General features: G+C 54.4%; 4 protein-coding genes across 4 annotated transcripts; 1 reads left to right on the top strand and 3 right to left on the bottom strand.

Moving 5' to 3' along the window:
* Nucleotides 1-206: 206 nt before the first annotated feature.
* On the bottom strand, nt 207-929 carry PG997_007140 (uncharacterized protein; the record flags this gene model as incomplete). The annotated part of the gene is made up of 1 exon (XM_066811455.1): nt 207-929. The coding sequence occupies one exon, from the start codon at nt 927-929 to the stop codon at nt 207-209; it is 723 nt and encodes a 240-aa protein (XP_066670378.1).
* A 5,283-nt stretch (nt 930-6,212) lies between these two features.
* On the top strand, nt 6,213-7,641 carry PG997_007139 (uncharacterized protein; the record flags this gene model as incomplete). The annotated part of the gene is given in 6 exon segments (XM_066811454.1): nt 6,213-6,439; nt 6,595-6,715; nt 6,780-6,868; nt 6,924-7,026; nt 7,038-7,112; nt 7,180-7,641. The coding sequence occupies 6 exon segments, from the start codon at nt 6,213-6,215 to the stop codon at nt 7,639-7,641; spliced, it is 1,077 nt and encodes a 358-aa protein (XP_066670377.1).
* Nucleotides 7,642-9,755: 2,114 nt separating this feature from the next.
* Nucleotides 9,756-10,069, bottom strand: PG997_007138 (uncharacterized protein; the record flags this gene model as incomplete). The annotated part of the gene is made up of 2 exons (XM_066811453.1): nt 9,756-9,998; nt 10,055-10,069. The coding sequence occupies 2 exons, from the start codon at nt 10,067-10,069 to the stop codon at nt 9,756-9,758; spliced, it is 258 nt and encodes an 85-aa protein (XP_066670376.1).
* A 1,581-nt stretch (nt 10,070-11,650) lies between these two features.
* PG997_007137 (uncharacterized protein) lies at nt 11,651-12,055 on the bottom strand (the record flags this gene model as incomplete). The annotated part of the gene is made up of 1 exon (XM_066811452.1): nt 11,651-12,055. The coding sequence occupies one exon, from the start codon at nt 12,053-12,055 to the stop codon at nt 11,651-11,653; it is 405 nt and encodes a 134-aa protein (XP_066670375.1).
* Between the last annotated feature and the right edge of the window lie 370 nt (nt 12,056-12,425).

The following is a 12,425-nucleotide window of genomic DNA, read 5'->3' as shown; positions in this document are numbered from 1 at the left end:
TCTGAATCGCTCATGATATCTCACGAGGTCGGATGTGTCCGGGTGATCGATGACGGCACAAACTGCCTCGAATCCGTGAATAAAACCGGGGTGAATGCTGTTGTGGGTAATGCTAAGATGGGTGGAGCTCGAGGTGTTCTTGTTGCATGATGCGTCTTTCTTCGCCTGCAGCGCTCGGCTCGTCCAGGCTCGGGTAACAGCCACTGTCATATCGGGTAAGCATCAATCTGGGCAGGGTAGGGAGTATGGGTGTGTGCGTGTGTGGTCAGAGCCAACTTACCTCTTGAGTAGTGCCACGACAGTGCATGCGTGACCTTGAGCACCATGTTCAATTCATCGTGGGCGAAATGGCCCAAGAATCCGCACGGCCATGCAAACAGGTTAACGCTTGTTGGACCTCCTGGTGGAGGCGTGAAACACCCGAAACCAGCCTCGCCAGCTGCAGAGGACCCCTTCGAGAGATTGTACAGGTTCGAGAAGATCTCGAGGACGTAGTAGGTCTGTAGCACGCGCATGTAGTCTTGGGGCGATCCGATCGGGCTACGGGGCATGGAACCGCTGGCATCCTGCTTCAGGGAGACGATGGCGCGATGAACTGCCATCATGTCGTTCACAACTCGGAGTGAGAGCTGCCCCTCCTCGAGAGCATTCTGGTTCATGTGGCTCGCGATGAATTGCTTGGTGGACTCGCCGTCAGTCGGGTCCACGAATCGAGACTTGATGACCATGAAAGCCAGCTTGACGCATTCCGGCGGGATGACCTGGTCGATGAGGCTGCGGGTGATAACGGCGTAGTGGCATGCGAGAAAGGCTCGGAAGTCCTTGGTGGTTACCGACAGGTTATGGGCGGACGCAGCGGGAAGGCATGCAAATATCTCGAGCTTGATCTCAGGCGGGAGGCGACTCAGGTGGTCGCGAGGCTGGTTCATGGACGCCATTACTCGTTGTTGATTGAATCGATTGAGAAAATCTGTTGATGGAAGGGGAGGAGTAGAAGAAGAGAAATGAGTGAAAGTGTTTCCAGTGGAGAGGAGATGCAAATGCGTTGCTTTTGCAAAAGGTGAAATGAGGTGGGAGGAAAAACCAGAACTGCGGTTGGCACAGGAGGTTTGGTAATGCATTCAATAGGCGAGAGGGCTCTGCTGAATTGAGACAGGAAATGAGCTTCAGTGAGTAGGTATCAGTTCTATAAATCACGAGTGATTGGGAGGTGAGGACAAGGTAGACAGAGTGTGGCAGCTTATTCAGTTGGAACAGCTATAGGCAATCAATATACAGCTTTATAACCCAGCACACCTAGGACATAACTAAGTGCTACAGAATCCATCATAAGGACTTGGGGAATGGCCGGGGAAGAACATCATCTTGGAGTACAGTTCCCTCCTCAGATTCCTCCGGCCCTTGAAGACATTTTAGTATGAAGGCACCTGCACGCCTATAGAATAGTCTACCTTGGCGGTCAGGAAAGGTGTGCTGTCGTTGCACGCATCAGTGTTCATGCGAAGACCTCTTATGCAGAGCCCTCTTGAGCTTGCTGTTGCTTGTCCGGCAATGGGGAATCATGGGTCAATCAACACAAGCAAGACATCGCGGGAAAACCAACATGGATTGTGGTCTTGTCTATACCAAGCTGATTGATACCTCCGCTTATGATTGGTCCTCACGAACACCCTCACGATAGGCCACTTTGAATAGGTAATTGCGCAAGTTGCCGGCTGTCTACGAAACCTCACGCTACGGTCTGCTCTCATGTGCCTCTTCAACGTCGCTGAAACAGACCTTCGTAGGTACCCGTGCTGTAGATAATGACCCGTCCTCTCCCTAGACGCACCAGGCCGCTGCTCCAGTCGTTATCCGCGACATGATCCACGCAGCCTTCCCCTGTAGAGCGGCCAACAGCCAGTATTGATCCACCACTACGTGCCGATGAGGGGAATGGAGGGGAGGCCGAGCTGAGCTGGGAGACCTGCCGGGATCGCTTGTGACACGGCCCAGATGTGGGTTTAATGCGTTACCATAGCCCGTGGACGGAGTTCCGGATCGTGACTTGAGAGGGTGGGCCTCCGTCTTCTTCTCGGCCCGGACATCACCTCTAGTGCCCTAGGGACAGGCTCGACAATGTTGATGCCCGTGGCTATGGCGAGCCGGATGGCGTCATACTCGGTCTTCAAGATCTCTACTAGTCACAACTTCCTGCGGGTGTCGAACCTCAATCAGCAGGCGTCCCCGAGCTGAGCGCGGTTGGTTTCCGGAATGTTACCGACGCCTCCAGCCCCGCAGTACGTCGGAGGTAGCCCTCCCTACAGGATCGCCACATCGGGAAGTCGAGTGTCGAGCGAGATGCACCACTCAGGCGTCTTGTTCCGGATGAGGCTCTCGGGGGGCTCGGAGAAGATCGCAGTTCTCTTCTCCTGGATCGATCCGAGGATGGTCCTACCTTCCTAAACCTAATACCTCATGATTCGGGTCCAGTCCCGCGACATGCTGAGCTATTCCAGTGATCGTCTCGAAGGACTTGCTGCTGAAAAAAAAAGGCTCACACCAACACCGCTCTTCGTGCGGCCACAATCTCCGCATGGTATCGTCAAAATAGGATCCAGGCCCGACTGCTAAAGCTCAAGACTTTGGCTTCTATTCCATCTTGGCTGACTCTAATAGCTGAACGCTAATCTTTGTCAAACATTTGCTGCTCCGGAAGCTTCAGTAGAAAGACTGCAACCATTATCAACTAATAGATGTCACTATCTATTCTAGCCCTCTCTATTCCGGATCCTGCCATCCAATGAATCGTCAGTTCCTCGCAGCTAAGGAATTTCCGATAATAAGTAGCCAAGTTCCCAGGAATAGACAGCCTAGACCCTTTGAAAGGCCCTTCTCGTGAGCCGCACCAGTATGATGCTAGATTCATGCGCGGTGGTCGGACCGCCAAGACTACGATTGAGGCTAGGAAGCCCAACCCGGAGTCTAGCGCCCTTCGAGGTTGATGGATTTACAGTAGATCGTTCGGAATTATACCGCTGCTCGCCTGAGAGCTCACGTGTTGATAACTAGCTGTATTTCGCTAATCATTTCCCGTATATAGAAGAAATAGGCAGGGCTTGGCATGGCCTATTGCCGTGTTATTGCCGTGTTATTGCCGTGACTGCGGATGACCGGCATCGGCCACTGCCCACGTGAACGCTGTCCCCCTTTTGAAGCCGTAGAGTTGCTCCTTCTGGCATGATCTGATGCCATCCGAGTCACTGCTGTCAATGCCAGAATGGACCTGCTATGCCGATCATGGCATTCAAAGTGTGATGCCGTACTGCACCATAAGGACGGCCAGGTCCTCCTGTGTGAGTTTCTATTGCCTGCCAAGCAACAGAATGATGGCGCCTTCCAGTACTGCGGCCGCAAATAGTGCGTGGTAAGCATCCAATGGTTTGCAAGAATGCGGAGAGTTCGTGTCGTCGGACGGTGAAGTCGGCTATGCTGGGGCACAAATGCAAGGGGCAAGCCGAACTGTCGGGAGCAAGCAGAGCGTTCAAGGACCATATAAGGGTCTGGGAAATTAACTCAAGGAACATCTTTCATTGCAAAGCCAACATGCGATGTCGGATTTAGTCAGGAGAAGCCGAGCTCGACGCTTTCTTCCGCTCGTAATTGGCAGTAAGGAGTATCTAGAAGCTGATTAGATCCGGGTTTCATTCAGCGTGCCTCGGCCAAGATGAAACACCGCAAGCCACCATGCCACAAGGAATACTAGCTAGTCGACCTTTTGAAGTCGCCATGGATAATCGGCACCACTCCTGAAGTTATTCCGGAATTAAGGCCCAGCAGGCTGGGACGACTGCGATGCGGTTAGATCTATCGAGATGGCTGTTTTGCATCCCGAACAATCTGTCCGAGTCGATAACGGATCACTTCCTCCGCTTGTGTTGCCGAATTTGCTCCTTGTTCGACTTTGAAATCGAACCGCTGTCTTGGCAGACTGCCGGTGCTGAGCTTGACGACTCGGAGTCAATGCCAATAGTGAACAAGCTAGACCGTCGAGAACGATCCCGCCCGGGCCTGCTCCTGGGCCGAGACTAGGCATCTAGTCAACAGAGAGTGGGCCATCCCACAGAGAGCGTTGAGCCGAGTTGGCGGGCTCGTTATATGCTTACTTGCTTACCTACATGTGAAAAGCCACCTCCAGGGCTGGAACGCATTGATTTCTGGCTCGACGACGTGGCTGGTCGCAACCATCGCCGAAGACGATTCGGATGTGGTTTTCCCATTCCCCGGGGGTTTCTTCCCACTTCCAAGGTTCCCCCGCCACCGTTCACATCATGTGCTGTTGCTGTTTCAGGCTTGTCCTTCGGGGACTTTTGGCAAGCTTTTCCCAGTCCTCGCCTTTCGATGTTTTTCTTATTTCAAGGCCAATATTTGGTCCTCATCAGCCTTTAAAGGCAAACGACCGAGATTCGCCCCTCCCTCGACCAGGTTGACGGTGCGCCCATCGACCTAAGCGAGCATCGCGAATCTCCCGTGAGGAGCCTTCGGTCCGCCTTTCTTTCTATTGTTCTTGCTGTCCTTCGTTCTTTTTTTCTTCCGTGAACCGGGCCATTGGTAAGTCGTGTGAACGTCCCCATTAGCGAGACCTGCCAGGACGTTTTCTTTTCAGCTGCCGTCAACCCAGGCCACACGGATCCACGGAGAAATAATAGAAACCAAACTGCCCAAGTTCGGATCGGGAGGAGAGTAAACGAGAATCTATAATAAAAACCGTGAGAAAAAAACAGGGCCGCGGTGGACTTGCGCATTAACCATTACCACCCAATTACGACAGCCGGTCGCACGGAAGACCATCCCGCGCCATCCCGCCCTAGCGTTGCGACCCTGTCGTTAGTCATCCGCACCCGTTTCCCGAAGCTGGAGCGGGCCAGTTCCGCACACACAAAAGGCCAAGTCAGGCCAAATCAGGCCCCAAGCACGCCAAAGGCCCAGCCATTGGCCACAAGTCAGGCACGCCAAATCTTTTCCAGCCGGCGCACAGCGCTAGGTCGTCCCTCGGCAGACCTGTCAGCAGCGCCGGTACAGGAACGCAAACGTGCTGAAAAGCGTGGCAGCAGACAGACCTTTTTCTAGCGCGCGGTGCATCAAACAGCCTCAAGCCCGGCAGCTGGGCACGCCTCGCATAGAGTGACAAAAGCGTTGACGACAGCGCCGATCGGTCGGATCGTCAGGTGTCGCTACTCTGTCGAGTAATCGAGCAACAGATAGCCTGACAGATAGCCTGACAGATAGTCTGATAGTTGTATCAGGGCGAATCAATGAATCAATAGGGGGTTCAGGTAATGTAGCATCTTCCCAATTCGCCCTTCACAGACACCCACGACCCTGGTCGGAATAGGCCCACCCTTTTACTAGTCGGCGGAGCCTCTTTTCCTCTCTCTCTCGTGCTCTCGCCCTCTCGTGACCTGACTTCGTCTGACTGCCTCCCTGCCACTAGCCCTAAGGGTGCATTCTCCCGCCGCGTAATTCTGCTGACAGGTCCGCATGGGCCACGCCCGCCCCGGCGCAGAGATGCCCTTCTTGGTCAAGCGAGGCGCCGCTAAGGAAGGGATCTGTAGCACAAACATATTAACTCGGTCCAAGCGGCACCGCGGCATAGATCGCAAGCCTGCTCCGGCATACCTTTTTAGTCTGTCTCTGCACTTTGCTCTGGTCGTCGATCGTCTGGGCGCTCTACTTAGCTCTAGCCATCCTATAGATTCGACAAGCGTCGGTTCTGGGGCTCTCCTTGACTCAATAAACCCACGTTCTCTACCTAATCTTTCGTCATTTACGCTTCTCTCCCTCTCCAGAAACGAACGACGACGCTATCGCCAACTCACGCCATCCATCCGATCTCCAACGAATAGCCTCCAGCATATAAGGTGTGCGCGTGCTGCAGGCACCCTTCCGCTCCGGTTCCCCCTGTCCGCCGGCCATGCACGGGTAACGAGGATCATCACCTGGGATTTGCATCAACAAATTCTCGACGACTGAGAAAAAGAAAGAGAGCCGCCTATTAGGGCCCCATCTTTTCCCAGTCCCAGTCCCAGTCCCAGTTCGTCGGCAACTTCACCGGCACCCCGACGACCAGCTGCAGTAATCAACTACGACGACGACGACGACCAGCTGTAGCAAATCAACTACGACGACCAATTGGCGGCAGCACAGCATCATCAACGACGACGACAGCAACCATGACGACGCAAGAGACTTCCAAGGTCGACTACCAGGTCGCCTCGCTGGCGGCCGGCTTCTCGCTGGGCTTCGGCATCCTGACGGTTTGGGAGGCGTCCAAGCAGACGATGCGCAACAAGAACCCGATCCGGAGCGCCTACATCTGGATGCTCTGGGGCGAGATCGCGGCCAATGTGGTGCTTGGCATCCTCGCTTATCTGTATCTCGACGGCACCGTCACTCCGGGGTAAGCCTTTTGAGTTTTTAAGTTTTGCTTTTTTTTCAGCCGCACCGCACCGCGCCGCACACGCGCATGTGCATGGTGCATGGTGCCATGCATGGAAGCATCGGCCGGTGGCCAAATAGGGTGATTGCTGACCGAAAGACTTGGCGTAATTCCAGTGTGCCTCTTTTCTTCATGATTCTGCTCTGCTGGGTGTTTGAAATACAGCTCCTCATGCAAATCATTGTCAACCGGATCGCCGTCATCTCAGAAAGCCCGCAGGTGGTCAGCTACATCAGGGTACGTGCCGTCATGGCGACTCCGATATCTACTTGCTCGCAGTTTGATTGACTTGCTCCTGTAGTGGGGAACCGTGGCCATCATCTCTTCCATCAACATCGCCGTCTTCGTCATCTTTATTCCGGCTCATCTGGACAAGCCGCCAACCGAAGCGTAAGTCCTATCTATCTGTCTGAATCCTATGGCCACGATTACTAACCCGCTACAGATTTATCGAGGTCAACAAGTACTGGGATAAGATCTCCAAGTTCCTCATCTCTGCTTCATGGACGCCGGCCTCAACTGGTACTTCCTCCGCATCGTCAAGCAGCGTCTCGTCAAGTACTATGGCCTGAACAAGTACGCCCCGCTTGTGGCCTTCAACGCCAAGCTCATGGTCTTGTCGGTCGGCATGGACGTAAGTTTTGGAACTCCCCTAGAGGGGCACTGCTCTACACATGTGGCACCATACTCACACTTGCTAGGTCCTCCTCATCGGCCTCATGTTCCTGCCGAACCAGGTCGTCTTCATCCAGTTCCACCCGGTCACCTACATCGTCAAGCTCAACATCGAGATGGCCATGGCGAACCTGATCCGGAAGCTCGCCCAGACGCCCAACAGCAACGAGCCCGAGAGCTCGGGCGGGACGGGCCGGTGGAACGGCTACGGCACCGAGTCCTTTGGAAGGGGCCACAACCAGGACCGCGAGCTCGAGACGTACACGCGCACCATCGACAACAAGGGCCCGCGCCCGAGCTCCCGGGACTCGGACGACAGCGGGTTCGTGAGGGGCATCCAGAAGACGATGCACTACAACGTCACCGTGGACGACGCGCCCGGGGCGTCGCACGCGCACCCGGCGGGGGCGACGTCGAAGCCGCTGTCGGACACGTCGGACGAGGACGAGATCTCGCTCGCCAACCACGCCGGCCCACACGCCGTCTAGGATCCAAGGGCGAAAAAGAAAAAGCAAAAATCAGGAAAATCAAAAAGCGTTTGTTACATCACATGATATTATGGGGTCGACATGGAGAAGCCATAAACACAGGTTTACCACCGTTCCTCTTACTCAGTTGGTTCGGTATATACCCAAAACCTGCTAAAATAATAATGTTTCCAATACACAACAGCCACCACTCTTGTCGTCGCAAGCTGCCCAGACTTGTTTTTTCCCTTGAATTCGTGATTTTATCCAAAGCCAACACGCAGACACGTTTCTTGAAACGAATCCGTGCACATCTTAACTCCTAAAAGATAACTCCTAAAGCGAATCCACCCCGTCGTCGCGCGACCCCCTTTCGGTCGACCGCGCACGGCCTAGCGCCAGCCACGATACCCACCCTGCCATGCCAGCCTAATCACGAACCCGTCGGCAGTGCTTGGCAGTCTGGCACTTCGAATTGCAGGCTGCCATCACGTGCATGAAGTCGTACGAGCTGTGGGCCGCGACACTTTACTTGCGGCTGAGCGGCTCTTGGGGCTTCTGCCAGCGTCGCGTTTGCCAACCTTCTTTTTCCACGCGCGCCATATCGTCGTCAAGTGCGGGCAGAGATGTGGTAATCTAGATTCCGTTACGGGACCGCCGCGTTCTTGGTTGTCGGAAGACTCTTCTTTCGGTGAAGTTGATGCAATCTCGAGAGGCGCTCCCCATCCAGAAAAAGGACAACTACCGTGACGGAAATAGTACGAGCCTGGAATGGCTAGTCCTCAAAAGGATAAGGACTGCCGGCTATTGTGAGTTGCATACCTGGCCTGCATGCACTACCTTCGAAGCAGGTCATTATGTATGGCCAAGCCAGAAGCCAAGCCGTCTGGCAATTGCTGGCTCTGAACTCGGTAATCATTTCGCAGCTCGTTGCACCTCTGGTCGTTAGTATAATGATCGACAGTACTAGTGGGGATGGCGACCAGGTGACGAGACTGGCATTGTTTCACTGGCCAATGCAACCTCATGTAACATCGACCAGGGCCAAAATCGTTTCGCGCGTGGGAACAATACTGGATAGACTCGAGCCAGGCCGACCAATCACCATCACAATTCGGCGAGCGACCCGGTGATAGCAAACGGCTGCAAGGAGCTGCTTATCTTTCAAGCTGTCGGGCTTCATTTTCCGTCCCAAGGTTCGACAGGGAGCGACGGCCAGCCCCTGCCGCCGTCACCGGTCCAGCGTGCTGGGAAGGACCTGCCATCCACTGCAACCCCCATAGTTGGCGTGATAGCCGCCGGGAGGCCATGCTTGCTCAGCTGCTAAGTTCCTGGCAGCAGCGCCGGCCGTTCGTGCAGTCTGGCGGTCACCGTTACAGAACGACCCTGGATCTCACGATGGCCTAACTGCATCGGTAGCGATTGTCGCCAACTGTGCCTGTCGGTGCCTATCAATCGCCTTTCTGTCGGTGTCAGCGACAACCCATCAATCTCAAGAGTGGTTCCTCCTCCTACAGGCAGAAAACCCCGGATGTTGATCACACGCTCTCCTAAAACCCAAAAGAGGAGGGGATTGAATTGAAGGCCAGCGGTGGACAGTGCTTCGAACAGGAGACATGAGATGACAGGACCAAAACAGACAACAGATAACAGGAAATTGGTGTCGATGGCGCCACGGGCCATCGAGGCTCTGTAGATCTCTCCGAGGGAGCCCGGCAGTTGATTCCCTATATAACCGTCCCTCAACGCCGCGATGTTGGGTTGGACTTTTTGCTCCTTCTCCAGTCCAGTTCGTTCATTCTTCACATTCATCACCCACCTGTATCTTTACCCGTTTCTCCAATACCCAGTCCAGCTAGCTGTCGACGGTCTTTACACGCACATTCTTTCTTCGCTTCTTCTTCATCATATACCCCAGAAAAAAACAATCAAACAAACAACAAACGTCTTCGTTCATCCTTCAACAACAATCAAGATGCAGTTCCCCACTATCTTCGTCTCTGCTGCCCTGGTGGCCCTCTGCAGCGCGGCTCCCGTGCCCCAGAGCAGCGGTGGTGGCAATGATCTGCTTGGCGGACTCGTTGGTGGTAAGTTGCCATGAATTCATCCCACGTCTGGTTCCGTGACCCTCTTTGCTAACAATACTCCCAGGTGTCGGAAGCACAGTGGGCGGTCTTGTGGGCGGTGTCGGCAACGCCGTCAAGGGCGTCGGCGAGGGTGCCGGTGGTCTGGTGAACGGCGTTGCCTCGGGCGCGGGCAACGCGGTCGGTGGTGTCGTCGGTGGTGTGACGGGCGGTGGCAACGGTGCGGGCAACGGCTCGACTGCTGGTGGCGCTGGTGGCTCTAGTGGCGGCTCTGGCGGTCTTCTGGGCGGAATCCTCAAGGAGTAAGAGAGTGGGCGATGACAACAACCTCACGCAAACACCGCATTTACTTCTTCATCAATCATCATGGGAGCAGCCAATAAGTGCTTGAGTCGGTAACAGACTCTGAAGCACTCGATACCCTATTACTATTCCCCAGTCTAGCTTCCAGGCCGTCGCTACAATAATATCCTTAAGCCACCCAAACATGAGCCTCGTCCATTTGTTGATCTGTGAATGCACAAGTGATTTGCTGAACTTTGTCGGGTCGAATGAGCCAAGACAGCGGCGCTTTCTGTCAGCAGTGCCAATGTTGGCTGTGCGCCAACACATCTGCTTTAAAACCTCTTCTGTCCTGCTACTGTCGTGGTTTTTCAGCCTGTTTGCTTGTCGGCTGGAGTAATGGCTGGTCCTGAGAAGCCTCATTGTTGCTTACATCACGGCCTGTTCTGGCCACAATTTGCGAGTACTCCGGGCCCACGTAGCTTCGTCAAACGCCATTTCTTGATCAGGAAAGAATGGCGTGACGGTTCATGCAGAATTCGTCAGTCATTGTCATGGCGTACTTATCACAGGGCAATCCTACGCCGGGAATCGCGGGGCGGACTTGTGGTCCTGTGCAGTACGCCTTGACACGCTCGGCCGAGGAGACCCATTATAAGTCACGACTTTCTGCGGCGGAGTAATGGCGGGCTGCCGATCGTTGCCCTCCGCGATTTCCCCCATCTTGATTTATCTTATCTCACGATATGTCAGATGCCTGGGTTTGACTGGGTCACGGTACCTTACGTAGGATGGAGAGATTTCGTCATGCGAACGAGTACAACGTAATAGGGGCACAGTCAGCCAAGCGTCGATCTTTGCCGGTTCGTCCCAGATCTTATTTGCAATGCCAATCTGCAGCACGTGAGTGGTTTCTGCAGCATGGGCAGTCTGGCAGCGCTGCGTAATGTGCAGTGCTGCATATTACGCACTAGCTTCATACGTTCATCCACGAAGCTGGCTGGACTCGGTTGGAATTTTCTAATGGCCCGCATGAATACTGCTCTATTGTCCATGCACCGGGATGCCGGAATCTCAGCCGTTGCTCTTGCCAAGATGCTACCAGACCTTGTCGATAGCACCTACCGAGAGGCCGCAGTCAGGTCAAGGCGTCTGTCCCTATTGAGCCGGCGTCTCTTCAGCAGATGACGAGGATGGACCGGGGTTATTGAACTCGTCTGCCATTCTCGATTACGTCACATGAATCCAAAGCCCTGCCGTCCAGGCCGGCATCGGAAAATGCGAGTGCGGACTGGAGTGCGTATTTGCACTGGTCACAGGTAGCTTGGAATTGTACAGAAGCAGCCATGCACACATGCCACGTTAGATGAATGAAGCATGCGGCAAGGCTGTTGACTTTTCCGGCCGACTCCTGTAGCCATCATGATGTTCTGGATGTTGGTAGACGCTATGCCCATGAAGACCTTGTCAGTCGGCATCTGTACTTCCTAAAAAGCAGTCGCCGGTGGTTTGGCGTAGTTGGCTTTGTCAGTCGTGAGTTCCAACGCCACGCACCCCTGGCCGCCCCCTCAGTCTCGGCCGAGGTTAAGGGTCCCGAGGGTTAGGGGTAATTGCCGCAGCCCTCCTAGACATCGTGGAGAAGAAAGAAATACAACACCTGGGATCTAGATGACGTGTCGCAAGCCAGAAGAAAGAGCGCGAACTGCCCATCTGAGAATCGGCTGTAGTTCCGCCACCCAGAAGTAAGCACCGAAGCGAAAGCCGGTGAGCGGAGCGGTGTACTTTGGGAGCACCGGGCGTGAAGCAGGCTTCCATGAGTCAGCAATGTCAGCCACGGCTTCCCAAGATGTGAGTTTGGCAAACTGCACTTTCTGAAAAGTGCGCTTCTTATGTCTTAAATTGGCAGTCATGGAATCGAGGATTCCTGGGCCCCAGGACTCCACGCCGAATCCAGGCATCCGAATGACAGAGGTATTGCAGTTGCAGGATCCTTTCGGATTAGTGGTAGCGTAGTGCTTCCGAATGGGATCCCCCAAGGGCGGAGGCTTGCTTACTCTGTAAATTGGCATCGCTGAGTAAGGTTAGGTCAGACAAGGGCGGGATCCTTTGGCCTTACCATTGTGGAAAATGACACTTTCAACTTTGAGGGCATACCAACTGTAAATCAAGCAACGGTCCCCGGCGAGCTCAAACCACCCGCCTGGGCTTGATAGACTCCGATCGACAATCGGTATGAGTTGCCGAGATGCGTGCATGCTAACATGCGCACCTTGAACGCCCGGTCAGGTCTGGCCCCTCAGCCATGAAATGTAGGGCGAGAAGAGATAAAGTGCATTCAGTGCCGTGCTACGCTGACCCGATGTTTCCGGAGACCCAACGTGAGCGATTGGACAACTGCAATGGCTTGTGGCAGAACCACCATGTCAATATCCAGGGGCA

The sequence above is a fragment of the Apiospora hydei genome, assembly GCF_038363865.1.
Source record: "Apiospora hydei strain CBS 114990 chromosome Unknown utg000005l_segment0_segment0, whole genome shotgun sequence".
NCBI classification, from domain to species: Eukaryota; Fungi; Ascomycota; class Sordariomycetes; order Amphisphaeriales; family Apiosporaceae; genus Apiospora; species Apiospora hydei.
This window is presented reverse-complemented; position numbering and strand designations above follow the sequence as displayed.